Source organism: Nothoprocta perdicaria, unplaced genomic scaffold (genome assembly GCF_003342845.1).
Source record: "Nothoprocta perdicaria isolate Ctin4 unplaced genomic scaffold, notPer1 scaffold_183, whole genome shotgun sequence".
NCBI classification, from domain to species: Eukaryota; Metazoa; Chordata; class Aves; order Tinamiformes; family Tinamidae; genus Nothoprocta; species Nothoprocta perdicaria.
The window spans coordinates 966146-991085 of record NW_020455016.1 but is presented as its reverse complement, the minus strand read 5'-3'; the positions used below and the strand labels follow the sequence as shown (position 1 = coordinate 991085).

Here is a 24940-nt window from a genome sequence, read left to right as displayed (position 1 = left end):
TACCTCCAAGTGAACTTGGCTCCCTAAGCGTGATTGCAGATAACATAGGCACAGCTACAACAGATATAACATCACCACAACAGATAAAGCAGTGTTGTAAAATGGAGCCCAGCTGAAACAGAGCTTAAATTACTTATATTTATCTTTCCTACATCAAACTCCAGAAACCCTCAGATTTTGCTGGCAGGCATGATCCGACATGGAAAAATAGTAAAGAAATGAAGCTAACACGCATCGTTAGCAATCCAGATTTCCTCCTCATCTTTCACTTATAACTCCCAAGTACTATTTAGTCTCCCCGGCTGACAACCCCCTTACCCCACACCTAGACYCTTCCTCAGGGAACAGCAGCAGCACCTAAGCCCTGCATAGACAGTTGCCAAAGTGCTGCACTCAGGACAAACATGTTGGCCTATTGCTTCAGTCACGAGTAAGACAGGTTTGGAGCCTCTTGGCCTTCATCCAGTCCTGATGAAAGACTGGATCACAGTCTYGGGCTTTCATTACTAGCTAGGAGGGTTTTGTTGATATTCAGCTTGGTTTTGAACACCATAAAGCACATAAAGGGGGATCTGGCTGAGTGGTAGGCATTAAAGTACAGATCCCTAGCAAATCCAAAAGATGACCAAGAACTGTTCTTAAAGGCAGTGGAGATTTTTCTCAAGAACCATTACTCCTCATCATACTTAATGTGTGCTGTACCCAATGTTGAAAGGAGAAAATAAAGCTGCTTTGACCTTCAGCTTAGTTTCTTTGCAGCCAGCTCAAGAGGATATATTGTMGAGAAAGTGTACTCAGTAATAATTTAATTCACTATTTGAGTGGCAGTTGTCTTTGAACACACTGAACAAGTTGAGTGGGACAGAGGAAGGGTATGACCCAACATAAAAGCGACCAGCTCTTCAGTTCCAGGAATGGATCCCAGAAGAATTCAGAGAAAGATACACAAGTTGCTACACAAAAACTTGCAGAACTGGAAACACATGAGCAGCCTTTTTCTTTTATTCCCCCCCACCCTTGCACTTAGCTGACAATGCTCCAGCGTGGTTATGATGCATCTGTGTCATATCCTGGGCCACTGCATACGTTTGCTTTRCAGCAAACGTATGTGCTGGGTTAAGAAGCACTGGGAGCAGCATTAACCCATCCCCTTCAGCGAAGCAGGAAGAGATACTGCACACCTCATTAGTGTGTCTCTGTGCGCCTTCCCAGCACATAGAAGGCAGTTTCTCTTCCCTTCCCTGCAGCAGCAGCCTGCCTCGCATCAGCAAATGCCAGTCCTCACTTCCCTTGTGCAGGGTCGCACAGAGCTGCTCAATCCAAGCTGCAGCCTCGCCTGGGCGCAACCACTGGGCTGTCAGGGAGAAGGAACACGGGTATTAAACACCTTGGGATCACAGAGGTGTCACAGAGAGGTATTTGAAAGCAGAAAGAGAGGAAGAGAAAAAAAAAAGGCAAGATGAAGTCTAACCATAGCTTCTTTCCTTCCTTCCTTCCCCACAAGCTTTGCAAAGCACATTAAAAATAACTACAAACGAAACAGAAAGAAAAAAAAAAAACAATTTCACTGAATCACAGAATATTTAAGGTTGGAAGGGACCTCTAGAGATCATCTAGTCCAACCTTCCTGCTCAAACAGGCATACCTAGATCATGTGGCACAGGGTGGCAGCCAGGTGAATTTTGAAGACCTCCAGAGCAGGAGACTCCACAACCTCCCTGGGCAGCCTGTTCCACTGCTCTGTCACCCTAACAGTAAAGAACCTGCAGCTCGAACAACAAGATATCTGATGGCACCTCTTAACACATGAAAGCTCCCAGGAGAAGCTGAACTCACGTTTAAATAAAGTCTTGAAATGAATAGTCTATGTTCACAGTGATTTTAATAGYACAGCTTCTGAATCATACACTGTCATAGCTGACATTAAAAGACTGTAATTTCTTTATTAGCTACAAATATAAATTATACCTGGATTTTCTCTTTTTTCATTTGAGAATAAAAAAGTACCATGTATTCAATTTTCCAAAGTTAGGATCACAAGGTGATAGTCATGTGAAAGCAGGATATGGTACATAAGCAGACAGTTTACATGCAACGTTACACAGCAAGTCATTAAAAGGACAACTCCTGCAAGACTGCTCAAACGATTGTCACTACCAATGGTACCAACACGCACTGTGTCTTCAGAGCCCTTTGCAACAGGCAAATCTTGTTCCATATTTTCCACTCATTCTCATTTTCCTAGAGTTTCCCAGAAACCTTTAATGTTCAGCAGATTTGGTTTTTTTCTTCATATACCATTTCAGTCCATTTATTTAACTTCTCTGGTGAACTCTAAGCGCTTCTTCRTCTTCAGATAGCTACAGAGAACAGTCCCTCCCTTTTCGTGCACCACACAGGGCGCTCAGGCACAGCAACCAGACTTTGTCCTTTTTGCTGGTTTGTAATCAGTAATATCTACAGTTTGCTGCGGCCCCTCGGCCTTCTGCCGTACAATTATTGGCACTACCATCTCAAAGACGGTTTCAAAGAGGTAGTCCACCTTATATCCTGTTTTTGCACTGGTCTCAAAGCACATTTTCTCAGCTGCTGGAACATCCTTCTCATCCAGCATCTTATATTTCAGTATCTTTTTATAGAGCGCAATCGCATCCTCTGCATGGACTTGCTTTCGCACCTTGGTCGAGCCACAGCTGGCAAGGGACTTTTCAGGTCTGTTTTCCTCCTCCRTTTCGGGTGATGAAGCACAGTCATCGGTGAGGTCAACTTTATTGCCCACAATAGCAAAAATGCAGTCAGCACTTGCAGTGTCCGTCAGTGCCAGGAATCTGTCTTCCAGCTCCGTCAGGCTCTGGAGGCTGTTTACGTCGTACGTGAGGATCACAGCAGCTGCTCCGCGGCAGTACATTGAGCCGAGACCATGGAACTGCTCCCGTCCTGGCAAAGGTTTCAAAGCAAAACAAACCAAAAATAAAAGTTAGCATACCAGAAGCCACGTTGTTAATGGAGTAAAAGAGTTATAGGATTTTTAGGCGACTTTTATGATTTGGATGCAGCACTTGAGGGGAAAACACAGCCTTTATACCACATTCAGGTCTTATTTCTGGATTTCTTTAAGAATGCAACAGTGCCCCAGAAGAGCCAAGCTCACTGGGTACTCAGTTTTAGATCAGGGAGTCAGTAGAGATGAATGACTGAGCAAGTGTGAGAACATTCACAGTTGGGGTGAGGGCAAAGCATGTTACATTTCATTTATGCCACAGGAACCGCTACCTGGCTTGCATCAACAGATGGCCCTTTCCACCTGTCTAACCATTCACAAACAAAAATTGAGCTCCCGTGTTTCAAACTTAACTAAAATTTATTAGTTGTATAAAAGCAGTACACAATTTCTAAGTAAATCCAGTTAAGAAACCCTGGCTCAAAGTCAGCAACCCACTTCTTCCTAGATTTTGAAGGATTTAGTGAGCAATTTATACCTTAAGTACACGTACCCTGYGAACTGTGAACATCAACTTTACAGGAAAGGATTTCTTTTTCTTTAATAATGCCATATAAATCCTGTATTATTCTTTGTCTGCCCCACCATAAATAACACTAAGACTATTAAACACACAATAGAGAAACCTAACTTCATTTTAATAGTAATTTATGTTTTCATGAAACTGTTCTGCCTATCACACAACCACCAATTAATTATAAAGCATTTCTTCACACTCATCATTCATAAATCTCTAAAAGCACTTCCACCAAASCCTTGATGATCTTTAAATTTTGCTTCTTAGAAGACAAGATTTACCCTTCTTGAAGTTCTGTGATGGAAACCATCTTCCAATAGACCACAGGAAATAAGACAGAAGAAAGGGCAAGCTTCCTACTGAGAGGAAAATACTCTTTCCTCTCCAAGAATGTGGCTAGTAAAGAAGACAGACTGATGTGACCCCAACTATACTCTCCAGCATTTCATCATCATTTATCAGCTCCTTCATACAATCTCTTCACACGTGGTCTCCATTTCTGGAAGTGAAAGTGATGGAAGTGATCCAGTTACATCCATTTTTGCACAGGTCAAAAGTTACAGTACCATGAAATCCTTGTAAATGACTATTTGCAATATTATCCTACATGTCCACATGTGGAATAACAAAAATGGAATAAATTCATGCTGAAAAGATACAGGTTTCTGTATTCTGGGACCAACACATCAACATATGAGCAAACACAATGACAACTAACCTAGAGCCTTATCTCCAATCTGTGAGAAAAMTATATATAAATATAAAATATTTATATATAAAAATGCAGGTATCTTGACTCACTGTAGACAGTCTTCTAAMCAGAGTGCTGAGGGTTTTCATTGTTGGTCAGAAGAGAACAGAAGTATTCATGGTTATYAGTAAAACAAAAACAGAAAACATTAAGCCACAGCATTAAATTCACAGCTTGCTGCTTCTTGAGAAAGGTATGAAATTGTGACAACAAAGAAATAAATTTGAAAAGGAACATAACGTACAGTACAAAATAAAGACATCTACAGTAAGGTGATGAAGATGCTCAGAAATATGGAAAACTTTTACACAAGGAAAGATTCTAGGGCCTCTAGGTGAAAAGATGATTGAAAAAAAGGGTACAAGACAGAAGTCTAAAAATTCACACCTAATATAGAGAAAGTAAATTAAAAACTGCTATTTACTCTTTCTTATAAGACAGAAAATGAGGATAACATATCACAAAAATCACGCATAGGGTTAATCTTTCTTTCCCGTACAGAGKGAATATTTGTACTATGGCAATCAGCGTTACAAGATGTTGAGTCGGTCAAAAGTTCAGGGAATGGAGTTCAGAAAGGCAACGTTATGGAAAACTGCATCTGTGCTACTTTATATGCCCTCTGATTTATTCACTTCCAGCAAAACAAATTCTTTAAGCAGGCATCTGGAAGATAGGAAATAGGGGAAAAGAACAAAGCTAAATGAAAGCAAGGTATCCCCTGATTCTGGGTCAGGGCAGATTGGGAGAAAGGGGAGAGGAAGAYTGGTGCTTTTACATTTTTGCTTAAAACTAATGTTCAAAGCTGTGCTTTCGGCTGCACTGAAAGTCCCCACTGTCTAAAAGGCCTTTTCTGTCATGACCCGCTTTGTTTTCATCAGAATTCTTTATTGTATCGTGGTCTGGAAGCCACAATGGAACATATATTCTGTACAGTTCTCCCACTTCAGATGCTAAAGCCATAAAATGCAGCCCTCCAAAACATTTACTACAGCAACCAAACGTTAGAACAATACTAGCGCTTGTTTTATGGAATTTGGATGCTAATTTAATCAGTTCTCTTGCACAGCATAATACAAACCAGGACATTCACAACCTACCTACAAACTGGCTACTCTACAACTTACACATTGTTGGAAAGGAGAAAAAAAAGGAAAAAAAAAAGGAGGAAGAATTTGCATAAAGAATTATGAATAGTTTCTTTTGTTCACCACTACATCAAAAACATGCAAAAGAGCACAATTTATTGTTGGCTGCAGAGTCTTCTTATACAGACCACTTATAGCAGTTAAGGGCTGGAATAATCCTGGTTGTGGGGAAAAATAAAGTCAAAACTATGCAAATATTCTAATTTAATAKCTTGCCTATCCCCCAGGGTGGCAGGCAGAAATGTATCAGGCAGCACTGTGAAAAGCATTACAGGATGCCTGCCTGCATCCCCTCCCTCCAGGGCTCTGSTCCCAGGCCAAGTAGACGCCTTTTACACTGTTGGCTAAATTATGTGGTAAACCAAAGAATTAAACAATCCTGCCTTTTCTAAAAGAAAAGGAACATGCGAGAGAGACCAAAGTAGCTCAAATGCAAAGGCCTGAATCAGCTACAGAGACATAACATTAGGGAAATTCTCAAAGCCAAGCCATCAAGGCCAGTTTCCATTCCCTTTTCATCTCTGTRTTAGGCCCTATTTACAGCAACTCCACACCCCTTCAGCTCTACCACTCCCTGCAACATTCAGCATTCCCAAGGGCTCCCATTAGCTCCTCAAAGCTCCTCCAGCAGGTATATGAAGTCTTGAGAGAGATGTCACCCATGCTGGGCAGGGCAGCCAACAGACCTCAAAATCCCATGATGGCCTGCCAGGAAAAACAAACGAAAATATGGAACCCTATGGACCTTAGCACTATACAGATGTTAAGAAATCCAAAGTTGAAAGTAGTAGTCAGCCTTGTAAGAATCTGAGCACATCTGAYAAATGAGCAAGGTGTCTCTGTTTGAGCAGAGGGGTTGAACTAGATGATCTCTAGAGATCCCTTCCAACTTCTGCCATTCGGTAATTCTATCAGAATTGTACTTTAAAAACGTTTCTTTTTCTTTTTTTTTAATTTTTTTTTTTTTTTAATTTTTTTAAGACTTAAGGCCATGCCTTTGCTCTAGGGAGCCTCCTATAGCATCCACAGCTCTCTGTTCCTGCAGCGCTGGCTGTGGGACCTGCAGCACGGCCATGATGCCAAAAATCTSTCCTACTGCTCAGAGCAACTCCTGCCCTCTGTCCTCAGAAGAAGCTACCTAAAGAAACCCACTCATTTGCCCTAATAGGCCACTCAATGCTTAGAACAAGAAATGTTCTTTGTCCAGATTTAAATCTCTTCCCAGTCTCCCACCTCTTCAAAGGCTTTCCCTGCATCTTAAGCAGTAACACAGCTTCCCACACACACTTTCAAGAAATACTCTACAGGAAGAGCAACTTTGAAGAGTCTCAAAACCAAGAACAGGCAAAAACGTAGAACAGACACTTACTCTGCGTCTTGAGGGAATAAAACATTGCAAATACTAAAGAGATAAAAAGGTCTTCCAGAAAGTACTGAAGGAGAGATGTTGTTTGAAAAGGGATCTAAAGATTGGAAGGGGATCAGGGATTCTGAAGTAACAGTGAGAAAAAGTATRTGAAGTAGAAGCACAAGAACCAAGTATTGTATTAAAATGGTCAGGAGAACACCAAAATTGCCCAGAAAACTCTAGAGATAGTCCCTATATAACCACGTATCTCCCAAGGCTTTTCACTGTGGTTTCAACAGGACTGTAATCTGAATGGGATTACAGGAGAATTGACTCGAACAGCAGCTCTCAGGGAGGTTTTTCCCTTTCATATTCCAATCCTCTCTTGCCGAGCCAGAGCCCGAACACGTGCAGAGCGAGATGGGAACCGTGCCCTCGAGAGGCAGCCAGAACAGGGACGGGGAAATAARGCCAGATACGACACGGCACTGAGAACAGCGTTAAAACCAGCTCTCCTGCAGGGAGATGAAGGTTCACGAGGTGGATGCAGGTGTCTCAGGTGGGAACACGAGCAGTCTCAAAGGCAGCTCTCCCTTCAGGGGCAGCATTTCCCTTCGATCGCAGGCAGAGCAGAAAAGCCATAACCCTTTAAAAGACATAACGGGCCAGCTTGGATGGGGGATTTCTGCTTGCGCAAGCAGACTAAGCGACTCGCTGCCTATCAGACAGCGAGCAATAAAAGTCCTTGAAAGCTTCAGGAAAATTCCCCTGCCCACAGGTGAGCGGGGCTTTAAAGCTGCCCTGAGTTGGTCGACAGACTTCTTCAAGGCTGGTACTTACTCCTTCCTGAAGGCTTTATCCCACTTCCCTTGAAGTCGGGCACTTTATTAAGGAGGGCTGGCCTAAGCCTGCGGTTACTTGGGGATAAAAATAAAGCTCCCCGCCCCAAAGGATTAAAATAGAGAGCATGAGCAGGAATTAGTGGAAAGAAATGAAAACACTGGAGCACTCTTTTCTTTCTTTTTTTTTTTTTCATACACCCAGAAGCTGTTTGAATTTAATGATTTCCTGATCCACAAGAAATGCCAACATTTGTTTTTGCTCCAAGGCAAAACTTCCTATAGAATAAAAGTGTTTGGAAAGAGGGAGGGGAAGGAAAAAAAATTAAAAAGCATACCAAGAAAACACTGAATAACTAGAAAATATATTCAAACTTCATCCTTGCTTTCTATAWTATTGGATGTACACAACGTTACTCTATAAAATATAGTTGTGTATATTGACGTTTCAGCATGCAACAGACCTCTGCCTCGACTGAAAAAATAAAATAATAATCAAACGAGAAGTTTATTTTATTTATGCTCATTACTCAGAGAGGAATCATCAGTGGAGGTGCCCGACTGCCCCACACTGGGCCGCTCTTCAGGAGTTCCTGCCCAAGTTTTYGGAGCAGGGATGCCTTGGCGGAAGCCGCCGCATGCAACATAAACACCCAAGAGCGCTCATCTTATTACCCAAAGGGCTTCCTTTTCAACTTGAAGTAGAAAGAGCTGCATGTGGAAGAAGAAAACYACCACCGCCGCATGGGCCAAGCCGAGGGAGAACAAAGGAGAGCTCTTCAGTGCATCTCTCTGAAGAAAACACTTCAAAAACCAGTCGTGAGGGCAGCCTCAAGGCAAGATGTGATTCAGACAAGCCTAGTCTACTTCCAAAAGTTTCCAAGCCAAGAATCTCCACCTCACCTCAGAAGACTTTCATGAAAAAAAAAAAAAAAAAAAAAAAAAAAAAAAAAAAGAATCATCTCTTCCTTTAATCTGAAATCTCTATGCATTTTTGACTAAAAGAGCAAATACTTTGAATTCTGAAGGAGTCCAAAGACTCCCAAGTTCCCCGAAACTTCCCCACTCCACAAACATGGATTATTTTAGGTTTATAAAGTTTCCTTCCGCTCAGAGCAGGCGACCTCTCACTTAGCAAAGACAGGAAAACCATGACCAAACTGAGCACCATCCTTCAGTCTACTGAAATTATCATCCACGAAATACCACAACTTCTCATCACCCCCATTTAACCAGCCTTTTAAACACACACACACACACACACACACACACACACGAAAAAAAAAAAATACACCCACACCCCAAGACTAGAAAGCCTAGAACTTATCCCTTGCATAACATTTCTTTACAAATTACTTAAATACCCTTAGACGTGGCTACAGAGAAGGGGAAAACACTTCAACACCCTTTTAACAAAACAAAAATTGACACACAAGTTCAGCCTGTAAAGCATCTAATTTAAACCACTAAAAATCACTCAAAAGCACCACCAAGGTGGAGCTGTGTTCCTCCTCCTCACCAGCACACACACACACACACACACACACGTGCACTCTCTATCACAGAGGATGCTTATAGTCCGTGCCCAAAGTTACCAAGCTCCAAGCTTGACAATTTTTAGAGGTTTACACCACTGCTTTTATTTACGTTAAGATTAACTACACTGACCGGTTCTCCTCCTCCTTTCAAGGCCAGCATGGAGGAAGGCCCATACTCAGGGCATGCGTTTCTAGCATACGAATATCGTCACACAAAAATAGAACACAATAGTCAAAAGGAGACAAGTCCCAAACTCCAGCAACCAAGTGATATATTTAAACAAGCCATTGCAGACAAGAAAGCCTTACTAACCATAAATGGTTAAGCAGGAGATACTTTCTGGAGATACTTTCTAACACAAGCAATTCAAGCACATTTGAATTACTTGCAGGTCTCCAGTAGTAAGTACAGTGCACTGTTATAAAGGAAAATTGAAATTTATTTCCTGATCTTTAAGTGGAATTATGTCATATTGATATAACCTGGGCTCCATGGACATGCAGAAATCCTATACAGCAGACTAGTACATACAAAAGAGAATCCCACCAAATATTATAACCAAACAAAATCAGATCTGTTAAACTGAATATGAGAAGTCTGATAATTTTATCCATGAAAACCCAACTAGTTACATAAATGGGGTGAAAGAATGGTTTTGATAAATCATGAAATGCTTTGGGATCATAATCCCAAATTTATAATGCAAGAAATTAAGAAATAGAATTAAGAATTAAGAATAGAATTAAGAATTTCTTAGAATTAAGAATTTCTATTGCAAGAAATTAAGTTGTGGTCTTCTGTGGTCTACTTCAATAAAAGTATTGGAATAGACACTTTTGAGATGTCTGCTAAACTAGCCTCAGTGATCCAGCAGTGTGTGGGGTACGTTACATTGGCAAACTTTGCTAGCAAGAAATATAAATTTTGAGAGAAATCAAAACCAAGAAAAAAACACAGTGAAGTCTAATTGAATGTCCTCTTGAAAAGATTAATTCTCAAGAGCAAATTTTAAGAAGTAAATCATAAATCTTATCTATTATATATATAACTATTTTTCTTCTGCAAGTTGTGCCAAGATATTTAACAGATACTAAATATATGCTCTATGGAAAAAGAGCAGAAGCTATAATAGGATATGGGAAAAGATGGAYGGAATGATTAGCTTAACCAAACACCAAGGGCTATTACTGGGTTTTATCTTCAATGGAATATGCAAAGGGGGAAAGAAAAAAAAAAAAAAAAGAAAAAAAACTTACCCTTTAATCCCACTCCTTTAAATAACAAAAGCAAAATCCCTTCAAGCATCTCTATAAGCTACTCACATTCTGCTAACAGTGCCTGTTAGGCTACTCCACACCGGGAACTACCATCTTTCATTAGAAAAAAACAAAAAACAAAAAAACACACACCACACACAGATCCACAGATCATTTTTACTTCCCTCGCTCTGGTTGGGGCTCTAAGAGCCCCTATCACGTACTTTTGTCCCCTACTATGTTTCAGAAAACACAGACATGGAAACAAATATAGAAAGTAAGAATAAGGTTTGAAAAAGAACAAATTATGAAAAGAAAGACAAGCTATAGGAAAAATAAACACAATCTGAGAATCTGAGAATTCTGCTTCTTCTACTACAAAGCATATGATTGAGTTGCAATACCCACTAATAAAGGCTGAGAAAGGAGTCAATTCAGAGTCTTTACAAAAAGGAATCACTGAAAGACAGGTTAAGTGGGAAAGTGTCTGAAAAAAAAAAGGACATCTATTTACTGGAATTAAAAAAAAAAAAGACGAAAATAAGTACTCTGCATACCTAAGAATATTAATAATACATTAACAAAATAAAACTTTTCCTACTTCTACCTCTTTCTCTTAAAATATAATAGCTAATCTATAAATAACTGGCACATTATAAGCAAAGTTTACAGGACATGTTTCAGTCGGGACCATCAAATTAGAAGTAGGTAAAGGATTTGTTTTTAAAATCCAAGCCACTTCATCCGTCTTTTAAAACAAGAGGCTTCCCTTAAAAAAAATAATATTTTTTCTAAAAATAATAGTTTTTCTTCATAGATACAAATTTATTTCTAGATACAGTTTTTCCACCAAAAAAGTAACATGAACAGCAAAATGAAATAAATGATGGTACTAACTGTCATTAGATTTGTTTCTCCTTTTACGGTTTTCATCAATAATAATWAAAAAAATGTTCACAATCATATTTTGGCTCTGTTTTTTGTTTGTTTTTTGTTTGTTTGCTTGTTTTCTAAATACACACAGAGCAATTATTCAACAGCCCTTCCAAGACAGCTCAGAGAGACTGGGAAAAGTTACACCTGTGTCCCCCATATAGCTTTCCCTTGTCGAATTGTGACTATGCCACTTGGTCACCAACTTTTTAATGCTAGCTATAAAGACATCAATTCAACTAACATTCAGAAAAAGCAGGATTTGGGCACAATTCCTACAAAACAATTCATCCAAAGAAGTTCATCGCAATGGTGCTTTTACTGTCAGGCAGGAGCAGAACGGTTGAGGCTGGAAGGGGCCTCTGGAGATCATCTAGTCCAACCCCCTGCTCCAGCAGGGACACCCAGAGCACGGGGCACAGGGYGGCATCCAGGYGGGTTTGGAGACCTCCAGAGCAGGAGACTCCACAGCCTCCCTGGACAGCCTGTGCCAGGGCTCTGTCACCCTCACAGGGAAGAGGCTCTTCCTCACCTGGAGATGGAACTTCCCGTGTTTCTCAATTTGCGAGGGAGCAGTGGGGGCCCACTTAATTACACTAAATTATATAGACAAATAAATCATATAGATGAATTGTATAGACATATTTACCTAACCACATTACCCGGCATGCTTTTTGCCAGCATTGTAATGCAGTGGATTCATCCAGCACAGCCACATGCTAGATTTCGTAGGACACAGATAATGATCTGCAAGATCCTCTGAGCTTTACCTGAAGCTGGGATGTCTCTTCTTCAGCAAAACAACTCACCCAAGTCAGCTTAATAAAAATATCAAAACAGATTATAACACAAATTTGGGCTTGAAGGAATGGGAATTTTTAAGTTAATGGGGATTTTTTTTAAATTCAGATGCAAGAAAGGTATTTCTTTATAGACACAAATTGATATAAACTCCAAAATAAATTTCTGGTCGTCAAATTTTTCTTTAGTGCTAAAGATATCACTCAAGAGAGACAGTCTTAAAGCACTTCTTCAAAAAAGCAGGAACTGAATCGAGGTTCAGCTAAAAACTTGCTGTGCTTGTTCGACAGTCAGCAGTGTGTGATAGTTCATGGAGAAATGTGATTTTTAAGCAGAGGTTTCACTTTTTAAAAGCAGTACATGGCCGGCAGCTCATCTTATTTTGGTGCAGATCAATCCCCATTGCCACAGGCCTTGGAGGATGCAGAGCCGAGCAGGATGGGCAAGCTGATCRTCGCAAACAAATTCTCTCACCCACGCTTCACACACCATAAACATCCCTCGCTTATCTTTTCCAATTCTGCTCTACTGAATTGCAAACCAGTTTAAATAGTCCCAGAGAGAATTTTCATCCAGCCCTCACCAACAGTTGCTCAATTTTCATTCCATAACTGGTGATGGAGACTTCCATGTACCCAATCAAGGGCAGTGCTGTTGGACACTCATGGAAAGGAGCTTGTGTCACTTAACCTTCTTTTTGTTAGGCCAAAGCAATATACTTTTTCACACTCAGCTTCTTTCTCTCTGGCAGATACCCTTAAACACGTGCATAGCTCTTCCCTCCAACCATACCATGCCCAATAGCACAAGGCATTGCATAGACGAACGTACCTAACCACATTATCCAGCATGCTTTTTGCCAATAAAAACTGAGAGTAGACCTACAGAAAAATTTGATTTGCAGTTAAAGATCCTACTGACTGCTGCCACTGCCCTGAATGCCTTTTTCATTTAGTGAGGCAAGACTTACTTTGATCCAAACCACCCGTTTTGTTTAGCTCTCTTGAGCTGCTTTGTTTATTTTTAAAGAGAAGGAAACAGCCCCAGAAACTTCAAGCAGTTCACGGCATTTTGAGCTGTCTGAAAGCAAAGCAAAGCCCTTGCATAAGAAAAACAGCATTGACCTTAGTCCTGTAGCCCAGCAAACACACCGAGTGTTTCTGCAACACTAACCACTGGTATTTACCTGTTCACCTGTATAGCAGCGAGGTTTCAGAGGAAGATGTTTTGATCTAGGCACCAAAGTCTGGCAAAAGGAGGAAGGGGATGCCAGATCTGCAAGATATTATCACCTTGTCTAAGAGCGTTTGCTCTACCAAAACTTTAGCTGAAATCTATCAGGATCATCATCTCTGCCAAAAACTGGATGTGGCCCAGCACTTCAGAATTAAATTTATTAAGTTACATCTGTAACTAAAATGAGAGCAGAGGTGYAATGATTTAGAAGTTTAAGAATTAGAAAATTTGATTTTTTTTTTTTTTTTTTGGTAATTCAGAATGGAAGCAGCAACATGAAATTCTTCTGCAGTTTTATGTTTGACAATTTTAAATGGTCACATAAAAGAGAACTGGTCATGTAGCAAATGATTGTCCTCCTCAAGGAAAGGAATTATTGGAACAAAATCACTGTAGATTCAAAAAATAATAAAAAGGAAGGAAAACGTAGAATTTACTTTGGGAAAAATAGATGGCTAGTTACAGAGCTGTGCTTCTGTCTGCGCAGGGCACTCAGTCCTAGGTGGAACAAACAGCCTTCTGGACACCAACCCATTTCTTAGGGGAAAGTCACTTACARGAAGGGAATTCATCTTCTGCACACACAGAGCTTTAGAGGAAGCTTGTTTCTCTTTCCACTACTTGAAAACTAATACTTTTCCCTTAAATGTACAGTTCTTTCCCACAGGAGAATTGGCAGGGATGATGATGACCCCACATCTACATGGGCAACTGCTAAGCAGAGGTTTTTGCCAGGTCATCATCTACAGCCTTTGGAATCCCTCCAACAGGAGCTTGTGAAAGCCCACTTGCCCTCCCTCACAAAGTTTGCTCTTCAAGCTCAGAACTCGGTCTTCAGCTTTGAAAGACATCTACAGCSTGGTTTAATTTAGAGCTGCGTGGAGCCTGGTAGATCATGCAGCACATACTGGATGTGTCACATTTGCTCAGCGAGGAATCAGCAAGTTAATCTGTCTTCTAAGCTAACGTTGATACAGGGGAGTGATTAAGAAGAGGGAAGGATGAGGGGCTATTATTCGACAGTGCCTCCTGAAYTAGTACAGATATAACCCTTCCGAAACACTATTGCCCTGCTTAGCCCTTCCTGCTCTCCRCGGAGAGACAGCAAGTCCATGGTGCCCTTTCCCTCAGAGATGAGAACATTTCCTGTTTCTTTTTATCCATTTTTATTCCTATTTTAAACTTACTTAGTGTTTTTGACTTCCTCATTAGATATTTTGCTCACATTTTAGATATTCAGAACTCCCCTAAACCAAAGCCTCCCATAAGGTTTCTTTTTTTCCAGAAGGGTAACTACACACACTCAGTGCAATACATTATATCAAGATCATACCAACATCATACCATTTTTTTTTTGAGCAAGAAAACACCATAAAATAAAAACATCTTAAGTGACTGAAGCATTTTAAAGAAAAAAAAATGTTTACAGTTACTGAACGAGTACCCCCCACAAATTATATTTTCAGGTGGATAAATTTGTATCCAAGTATAAACAAAATTAAACAGTCTAATTCATGACCTTTATCTTCATTTCTGTGTCACCACTGCAACCACAAATAAGAGAGATTTCTGCTTCCTAGTTTTCCATCTTCAAATCCCTATCTGAGCCCAGAACACTAACCCACCAACAGGTACCTCTGCAGTCAAGCCCATGGGTGAGTGCTGTCTAGCAGCTGACTCCCAGGGGTCTAGCAAAGTTTGGCTCTGCGGGAAACAGCACAAACATCTGCATTGAACCCTTAAGAACAGCTATGGCAAGGACCAGTATAGCCCAGCCACCAACACTAGTGAGRTGCCAATGCCTGTTGCCAGCTGCAGTCACACTGCTTGACCGCAACCCGAGATGCGCCCAGACCTTGCTCAAGGCAATGTTCAACCCACAGGCACTTTGGAGTTGTTATACCACAGAAAACAGTTTCTTCAGCCTTCAGGAATAAGCTGGGAAGAATTTTTGAGCAGTGCAGACAGACAGGGATGACAACTCAGCTTCCTGTCCTTCACCATGGTCAGGGACCTTCATGCTCCTCCGCAACAGCACCATGGCTTTACCAGRGACTGGTAACTGCGGTCCTGTAACACACAGGAAGTACCATCTGGGTTCTGGATGTACCAACCATGGTTCCTGATGGAGCAACAGTTCCCAAAAATCTTTCAACCTACCAGTACATTTCAAAGTTCATGGGGAGTGAAAGACAGGAAGAGGACTAAAAATATTTCAAAATTACCTAACCTTGCAAAAATGAGAAAGAAAGAAGTTAGTCCAAGACAGCAACTGAATGCACCACTATTCACCACTGAAAAAAACATGTCTTACAAAACACAGCATGCATATTCTGGAAAACCCCAGATGAGGCTTCTCCAAAAATACACTGAGGTCTGGCAACTCCAGGTGTAGTGAGTGAGGTTCTGTACCACACATATTAAAAATGAGAAGTGGCCCTTGCAAGCCTAATGAGTAATACAGAGACATCTCAACAGCGTTAGGAAGTTACGTGCTATCAGATTAACAGCAGGCACCCAAAGCTGGCTACTGCAGACACTTGTTAAGGGCCGCTTATTTTAGGTTAAACTACCATCTGGTGAAATACAGCTCTGCTGTAATTGGTAATATATGCTCGTTCCAGGTTTGAACCCTTAAACTGGTTTTTAAGCCAGTCATCACAAGGAATCTTAAGAAGATTAAAACCTTGCTAACTGAGTGGAAGTGAAGGTTATAGATCTAACAGATTGAATTATAAGCAAAAAAGCTACTTTTCAATTTTTGAAGGCAAACACACAGTAACAAGGGACATAAATCTAGGRCCACTTACTAGACAGATATCTTTAATGATTTGTTTCCATGCCAGTTCTTTTATGGGTAGATCCTCAACTAAGAATAACACACACAGTTCATCCATCCATAATTTATCCTTGAGGAAATCACCACAGCTGAGCACTCACCACAAGTTTCTCTTCAATTACAGTCTCCTCCACTTGTTGCCTCTGGCTAGTTTGCTCTTTGCAAAAGCAGGACAAGGTCCTGGTGACGTGGGGGCTGCCTTTAGCAGGTACCAAAAAGGGAAGATTGGGCCAAACGTACCTCATCCCACTGGTTTCCGTGGGGGAGAACTTGCACTCCGTCACTCAAGTCATTTACTCATAGGATGCATGCATGGCCTGCGTGTTCAGAGTTTGTACCAAGATGAACACAAGGCTTTTATGGTTTTAGCACTTGTTCTCCCTTTTAATTCTACTTCTGGTTTCTTTGCRTGCAGTCCTAAGAGCATACTAGGATTTGCTATTTGGAGGCATTAATCTGAGGTTTAAAGAAATGCAAGCCACAGAACAGGCATGGTTAAAAAGAGGATCCTGTTTCATGAATGCACAACAGAAATACCACTAAAAATCATAAACAACTCCACCTTGAACTTTGTGTACTGAATAAACTACAAAGAGCAATCTCTTAGCACTGTGGTGTGTCTGTCCGTTCAGCTCCTACACCATAAGTGGAAGCCACTTACTGGAAGGGGAACCAACTGCAGATCCCCATGCATTAAATCCTTGTCTTTCATAATCAAACAGGAGATGAGGCAGCAGCTCTAGGCCAGAGTGCCCTACCGCTCAGAAAGGGGAAAGCAACTTATCTCACTTCCACTATATTTCCAGGGTTTAAAAAATAAATAAATAAATAAGCACACAAAAATAACATTAACAGAGTAATGTGGAAAGAGCATGCAATGTTAGAACAGTAAAGAACATAAGGAGAAAACAGTAAGAATAGATACATATTGCTGTCTTCTGTGGGAAGAGTACTGGTGTCTTCAAGTGAGCCTTTGGAGTGTTTGTTCCTCCTTGCAAAATAAAGCAGCAAGCACCCTGGCTGGGGTGAAGGAGCCAGGGAAGCATGGGAAAGAACAGCTTGAGATGTTGCAATTTCAAAAAAAAATTAGAGATAGACTTTTTAAAAATAAGCAACAGGCTATAATGGGGACTCAGAAAATTTCCGTATCATTATATGAGATATTTTTAGTAAGTCTCACTTGCAGTGACCTAAAGGAAGTCATTTGATGTGATGATCCCTGCTGTGAAGACTGGAAGATGACTCAGCTTCATTACAGGGTGGGAGGGGTGCTTGTTTCTTGAAAAATCAAAATCATCATAGGCCCTGCTCATTTCTTCAGTTTCTGTCTGTACCCAAAAAGAGTAAAGGACAGCAGGAAAGCAGAAACAATAAATAATAAACAAACCCTCCCCCAAAATAAATGTGCAATTTTGTAAATCAAGAGCCGTATTTCTAATCTGGACAACTAGTAAGAGAAGCAACACATCTGCACGTGCAGATCCCAGATCTCTCTATAGAGGACAGAAATTAAACTTCACTTACGCAACATAAGGATTAAACTGCCCCCAGGTTAGTCCCAACAGTGAAACAACCTGCAACAACCAGGCATCAACCACAGATATTCAATGACCAGCTCTTTGACTGCCCGTGTGAAGCCAACATCAGCTCTGCTTCCCAGGAGAGCAAAAAATACATCCTAAAAGATTCCCAAACACATTTGATAACATTGTTTCAAGTGGGAGGAGGGAAGATTAGAAAGAGTTAAAAAGTTGTCTAGATTTGCCTTTTCCAAGCCCGAATAGATTAATAGCACTCAAGACCTTGCACACTTAACAAATYTGATGTCCTAAAGGATGTTAGCATGAACCTCCTCTGATGAAGGTTGCCAAGTTACCTGTATTGATAGAGTTTGTTCAAATTAAAACAGAAAAAAAAAGTTCATTTCCTTTTTCTCCCCTCTGCTCTCAGCGGTTCCCCTTCCATAAACAGAGCTTATGCAAGTCACCAAGTTCAAATCTCATTTCCTAGGCCTGCATGTCTTTAATTACTCTAGATTAATTTACAGTCAAGAAGGCAATAGCAGGAAAACGAGTTTATCATAATTTTGATCAAATCTAAGGATRTTCTAACCAATACTCCTTATAAAGCGACTTCATCAGACTTCAAAGTTAAAACAGATTTTCTCTATTCTAAATTTTTTTAGGAGCTCCAAATACATCACTGTCGACCACAGTTTCAACATCTTTCTCTATGGATCCCCCCAACAAAGGTTACTTATTTAAATGTTTTGCAATGCCACAATGTGATTCAGACAGGAAATTACTAAGTTTGCCTTCAGATCAGCCATAAAGCACTGCCATAGGAAAAACTGCTCGGGAGCTCACATGGCTAATGGCTTCAACGTGAGATGGCAGAAAATAATTAGGTCTCTTGAAATGGTGAGTTTTCAGAAAGTTGCAGTTGGTCTTTATTTCATAAATATCCTTAAGGAGATGTTYCAGTTTCTTTCAAGAGTAACTTCTGAATATTGTAAGTTAGAGGGAAGAAAAAAATGTTTCTTATSAAGCAGAGAACTTATTTATGTGCTAAGCAGCAACTGCAGCGAGAAGACACCCGAACTGGCCTGAGCATCAGGCGCAGTATTGCCAAAGTAGGGCAGAGCTGGCCAAGCCCAGCAGTGTCACTTCTGCCCCATAGCTGAAGATGAACCAGGGTGAGTACTCAGCACACACGAGCCAACAAAGCAGTAACTGGAGGAGCTAACAAAGCAGCAACTGGAGAACTACCTGACTCACAGCTAGTTACCTTCCCTGTGCCTAGGTTTTAAGCACCCGCAGAAACCCTCCTTTTGAAGGAAAGCATGAGMGTTCATTGCACAATCAATGGAAAAATACACCAAGATCCAGCTTGCTCAAGCCTAGGCACCTAAACACACAGTACTTACTTTAAGTAGCTGTTTGTTTTCTGTTCTAGAATGTGCCCGTTGTCCCATGAATAACCAGAACCAGCGCTAACAAGAGTTACTCTGTACACATTCCTCTTTGTGCTCCAGATAACGAAGCTTTTTGTTGTCCTCCGTAGCATTATTTATCCAGCTAGAAAGAGAATGACAGGGGGAAATAACCGGCCACACTCACACACAAGCCAAGGTTGAAAGAGTGGTCACTCCTCAGAGAGCTCGAGACTGCTTTTTGCCAATATTATACTCTATCTGAAGGGCTCCGCAGGGCACCAGTGACTGCTTGCTCGTGCAGAACACCTATTTAAGCCTTTGCAAGGACCCTACCAGGAGATTAATTTTACTGAGGTGAATAATTCAGGTTTTGACCCTTCTTCTGCAGTTTCCTGCATCAACATTTCCCTCTCTCATCTTGCTCCCTATCCACAAGGCAGCTGAACTTCCCTATGTTTGCAAGTTTTATCAGCGACTTGGAAACAAGGCATTTTGCTGCCCATTGTTTAAGTTGATCTCTTTACCATGCCCCCAGCCTGGCTCCATTTTCAGCATGGCCATAAAACAGAGCATTTGAACTAACCTTTCTGCTATCTGTTAATTGAATTTGGCAGAGGTATCTGGAGAACACACCTCTTTCCTTCAGTAAGCCCTGAGGAGAGGAGAGGAGACGATGCCGAAGGCACAAATTCCTCATTACAGAGTTTCTCTGTATCTCTTCAGCCTCAGATCTGGGGCTTTAACAAAGGGCTTTAAATTTGACACATTCAACCATTTCAAGGACTTTTATAGACTCATTTGTGCCAGCTGARCTAAAAAGCAAAATTTCCACAGCGAAACGGAAACACACACTACAAGCTAGACTAACATATCCTCCTCTTCTGCCTTTCCTCTGTCCACTCATACACATTTGAAATTTGTCAAAATTAACCTCCCCCCACAGCCTTTGGAGTCACACTCCCTCCCAGACTCCAGACCTCATTCCAGGCCAAAATTGGCAAGTAAAGRTGACACTTGGTTACTGAAGCCCTACAGGGCCCCTGAAGCTGTGAATTTCAGCTATTCCTTGAGGAACATGAGGAAATCCACGGCACAGCCCTGGCCAGCTTCGGCCAGGTGATACAACTGAGGAGACTCTCTTCGAACTGCCAAGAAATTCCTCACTTTGGCTAGAGCTGCGCCTTCCCTTTGCACGCTATCGCTAAATACCGCACACGAAGTGTGGATTTAGAGTGGGAGCTGGAAGGCAGGACTTACCTCGGAGGTTCATACACACCTCCCACAAAGGCATGTAGCAAATGCCCACAGCGTTGCTCGCCCTCCACATTCTGGTCTCTCCCAAAATGCCAGGTACTGAGATCACACGTGAGAAGCAAAATTCCTTCTTAAGAACGCTAGCCAGCCGGAGCAAAGCAAATAAAGCACTAATTCGGTCTTCTGTTCCTTTCCGATGGTTCTAACTTTTTCCGCCATTTCCTGAGAAAAGGGATTTCCATATGTTAGCTACCTGATGCACAATAGCACTTTCAGTGGCAATGTATTTGTCATCTTGGAATTTTATTGTGTATGGTTTTATTCTCAAGGTGTGGGGTACTAAAACCAGAAATTTCTCTAGATAGTTTGTTATTTAGTCATGTTTTAAAATCACTTCCCACCTCGCCCTTTCAAAAAAGACCTTTTGCAGGAAAACCACCTAGCACACAACACTGTTTCCGTGGAAGCTTAATCTTTATTCCTGCCTCTGAATCTCTTCTGCAGGCTGTAGACAGGCTCACTGATAACAAATTCATTTCAAGAGCTCTGTACCCACACCCAAGATTTTCCTAGACACTCAACCATTCTCTTTCTTTCTCTTGCATTTCCCTTTCAAGATACGGGGACCCTAACCACACACAGCAGTCCCAGGGAAGCTCTACTGTTTATGCATGAGACACTTGTCCCCAGCTGCACCATGTTCCTGCAACAAATACAAAACACCAATTCACAGAGATCAGCATCCAAGTAGCCCACAAGCCATGACCTCACAGTCAATCTTCATCTGGAAGAAGGGACACCATTTAGTCCATTTTTAATCTTCTATTTTGTTTCAACATGACAGAGGATGCAAGTTCCTTCTTGCATGCAGCCAGTTTGAAGATTATACACAGGGTAACTAGTGACTCCAGGGCCGCAAGGAGACCAGCCTTCCCACTCATCTTCCAGGCCTGGGAAAGACTGGGTCTCTCCCCATCCCCCTTTTCCCCGCAAGAACCTGCTTTCCAGGAGAAAACATGCACAGAAGGAAGTGCAAACCCACACAGAAAATTGCTGAAGAAAACTCAAAGGTGAGGAATTCAAAACCTACCTCATGGAGAACTCTAGTACTATTACAATTAATGGCAACTAATACTCAGTGCCAATAGCTGCTTGCTTGGTTTCCAGTGAACCAGGGGATGCCAGAGGCCAGAAACTGTGAACAATTTGCACGTGGCCACAAGCACTGACCCATCAGACCACCCACCACAAAAAACAATAAAACAGGCCAAAAACACCAGCGTTCACTACACAGGTTCCTGAGACTTGGGCTAGAAATGTAAGACTTCCCAGTGCATGTTTACCACCCTCATGCCTAGTAGTCAAGTAGCCTAGTAGTGACTAAAAGTCAGAAGTCAAAAGTCACAGGAAAAAGAAAAAAAAAAGCTGGCAGATGCAGAATAAAGGTGGAAAATGGAGTAAAATTATAAATTCACAGCTGAATATTCATAGAAAGGGAAAAAGAAAAACCCACTCAAGTCAGTTCTTCAAAGCTGGGAAGAAGTGAAAGCAGCAGAGAAGCTTGCTTTCGTGGTTAACCTTTATGGCTCCTCATTACCCCGTTGCATGACCATTTGGGGGCAAATTCAATAGCCAAACCTTTAGAGTCCTATTTCAGCATCACACAGCGAATCTTACAGGTGTCCTTTCACTCACGTAACAGCCTGCTGCTTTGACACTAAGGCCACAACAGAGGGGACACTGCCTGCTAGCAGCCACGAAACCCTGGTGCTGGTGGCACTGCTCATTTGTTACGTGAGCAAATGCCCAATCGAAACACTGGAATCTAACACACTGGAATCTAACACACTGGAATCTAACACACTGGAATCTAACACACTGGAATCTAACACACTTGCAAGTTTTCCTTCTGAAATATAAAAGAAGGCTAGGAGCCCAAAACGCTGCCCCAGCCTCTGTAACTGCTGGTACGTGCGGCAGCTTCCCACACTCAAAAGCGGGCTCAGAGCCTCCAAACCAGAGGGCACGTTTGCACTGCTAGAGYTCACAAGCTGTGTGGGAGCTCCGTGCTGGAGGCAACCAACACCCTGCAGGAAGCTGGAGTTTCTTCCAGAGCTGCTGTTGGCATTGCCCACAGTAGATCTACACGTGGCTTTGACATCCTTGAGTCTCCAAGCTCCCATTCTTTGGAGCGAGAAGGTTCTTTCCGTTGATGGTGGTGTTGCTTGGGCTCCTCAGTTCTGAAAAATACTACTTGAAACATTGTACCAAGAGGGTCTATAGCACTTGAGTGTGTGCTTTGGAAAACAGGCTCTCTACCCAGCAGACTAGTTGTTCTGAATACTCTAAAAGTTTATAGTTCCTCTCCATTTTGTACAGTTTAAGCAAGTGGGGTTTTTTTAAATTCCTTTGAAATAGCTGAGCCAAGCAGAARACAAACAAACATCATTTGTGGAATCAGAATCCAAGGGATAAAAAAAAAAGAATTCTTTGAGTTGAGAATAGAGGAGCAGTCACACTGGACCAGACATGAGACCATCATGTAGCCAGGTCCCTGACAATGGAGTAAAGAGTCAAAAGCAGCTGATGGCCAGGAAAGAAAAAGGCTAAAAGCATGGCAAACATATACAATACTTCCCCAAGTATTCTTCCATCTGTAGTTCATTTGTTTCCTTGAGTTGAAGGCAATTACCAAATGACTTCTTTCATTATCTTCAGATGGGAAAATTGCAAATACCGAGTTATTTGCTATGAGCATTTCCATAAAAAAAAAAAGTTATATCCGACACTTCTGTACTCCTCTTTTGAAAGACATGCAGGTAAGTTTTAGAGCAGATCTGGCACCTGATCTTTCCAAGATCTGGCATGAAAGTACAGGTGAGAGAAGACCTACGCAGAGTAACTCATTTGCAGACTCAGTGGAATATTTAATGTGTGCATTTCTGTGATTTAAAATGATAACAACATAGCAACACACATTCTAAGCATTCTGGCAAATTTAATTCTGGAAATTCTGGAAAGTATCTCTGGAAGAGATGTTTTTCAGTAACAGTGAGAAGTGATGCAAGATCTACAGGTTGATGAGTAAGGGTGATGCATATTTTAAATAATTCAGCGAATCAGGAATGAATCTGATATATCAGTAGTATTTACACACACTTACTTTTGATCCATCCCTGCTATTGCAGGCATGCTCATGAGTCTTTGAAGTCTAATCCTGTAAAAACAAACCCTATTAAAGAAATGAAGCTTCACTTCACTATTTTCACTATTTTCACTATTTTCACTACTGAGGCTTACATTGTTACAGCCAACCATTTAACTCATATCGGGCTAGTGAATAACCATCCATTGAACAGAGTGCTGACTCTCAAGGCTTCTGTAGAGATTACAGCCCTAAAACAAAAAAGAAAAAGCAAGGAGAACCAAAAAAGAAAAAAAAAAAGAAAAAAAAAGCAGCAAGGAGGAGAAACAAAAACAAAAGAAAGCAAGGAGAAATAAAAATAAATATATATTCACATGCTCAACACAGCATGAACAGAAAAATCCAAAAAGAACATGCATTGAAACTAAGCTTGTGTAATTGCTCTTGGTTTTAGAACTAGTGTACTAGCTATATTCAAGCATCTCCTTCTTTTTAGTCCAAATCTTCCAGACTTCCGCATTTTACTAGTGTAAGGTGCTGCTGTTAGGGACATATAGTGTTGAGTTGGCACTTAGCACTTATGTAGTAAAAATCAGATGCATGAATTGTTTTTGCCATATTAACATGCTTGAGAACTTTTCGCCTCCTGGATGGCCATTTCTTCCTGGATTTTCCTCACCTCTCTGTGCRCATGGCTATAAAAACATTGGCTCTCACTTTGGTTGTCCTGTAGCTGCTTCGTAAGAACTCGGCAACGAGCCATGCCAGGTTAATAAGCAGACAGGTGAGCTAAACTTTAAACTCCTTTTTACTTACAAAAATTCCAAGCTTACTTGGCAGCCTCCTGGTACTCTGTATCTCTCATATCTCTTACATCTCTGTAAGGCACAACAGAGGGAGAAACCCCCAGACCAGGATTCACCATCGCTCTGCAGCAGGACACGTTGAGACCGCACAGGATGGGCTCTACCTATGAAAAATAAGAGAGGGGACACCTGCCTCTGTGCTAGTGCCTTGCTGCAAACAGGACTTTGGAAAGCCCGCTGCACCAACCCTGCTGATGGTTAACCAGCACTGCRAGAAGGCCCAGCTAGGTGCTAAGGCGCTACCTAAGCGGCATCTCCTAAAYTGACCTGACCTCTGGGTGCCAGAGGGAACTCCATGTGCTGCAGAGGCAACGAGCATTGAACACATGCGAAAGGAACGGCCTGGGGAAGGTTACCTTGTGTCACYTGGCGCATGGGGAACAACACTGGGCATCACAGAACCACCGGGGTGGCATCCAGAAAGCCACACAGAGCTGGAACTTGAATCCTTGGCTAACAGTGGGTGAACTAGTACTATCAGGCTATAAAAAAAATTTTAAAAAGCCAGTTAAACATAGCAGAGAAATCCTGG

General features: G+C 41.4%; 1 protein-coding gene across 1 annotated transcript in view; it reads right to left on the bottom strand.

Annotated features, from left to right (window-relative positions):
• Positions 1–2006: 2006 nt before the first annotated feature.
• Positions 2007–24940, bottom strand: part of RAB20 (RAB20, member RAS oncogene family) — a 25815-nt gene continuing 2881 nt past the window's right edge. Inside the window, exon 2 of the mRNA XM_026036661.1 lies at positions 2007–2937. Coding sequence (XP_025892446.1) covers positions 2405–2937 — 533 coding nt within the window. The 3' untranslated portion in view covers positions 2007–2404. The remainder of the gene's footprint in view (positions 2938–24940) is intronic.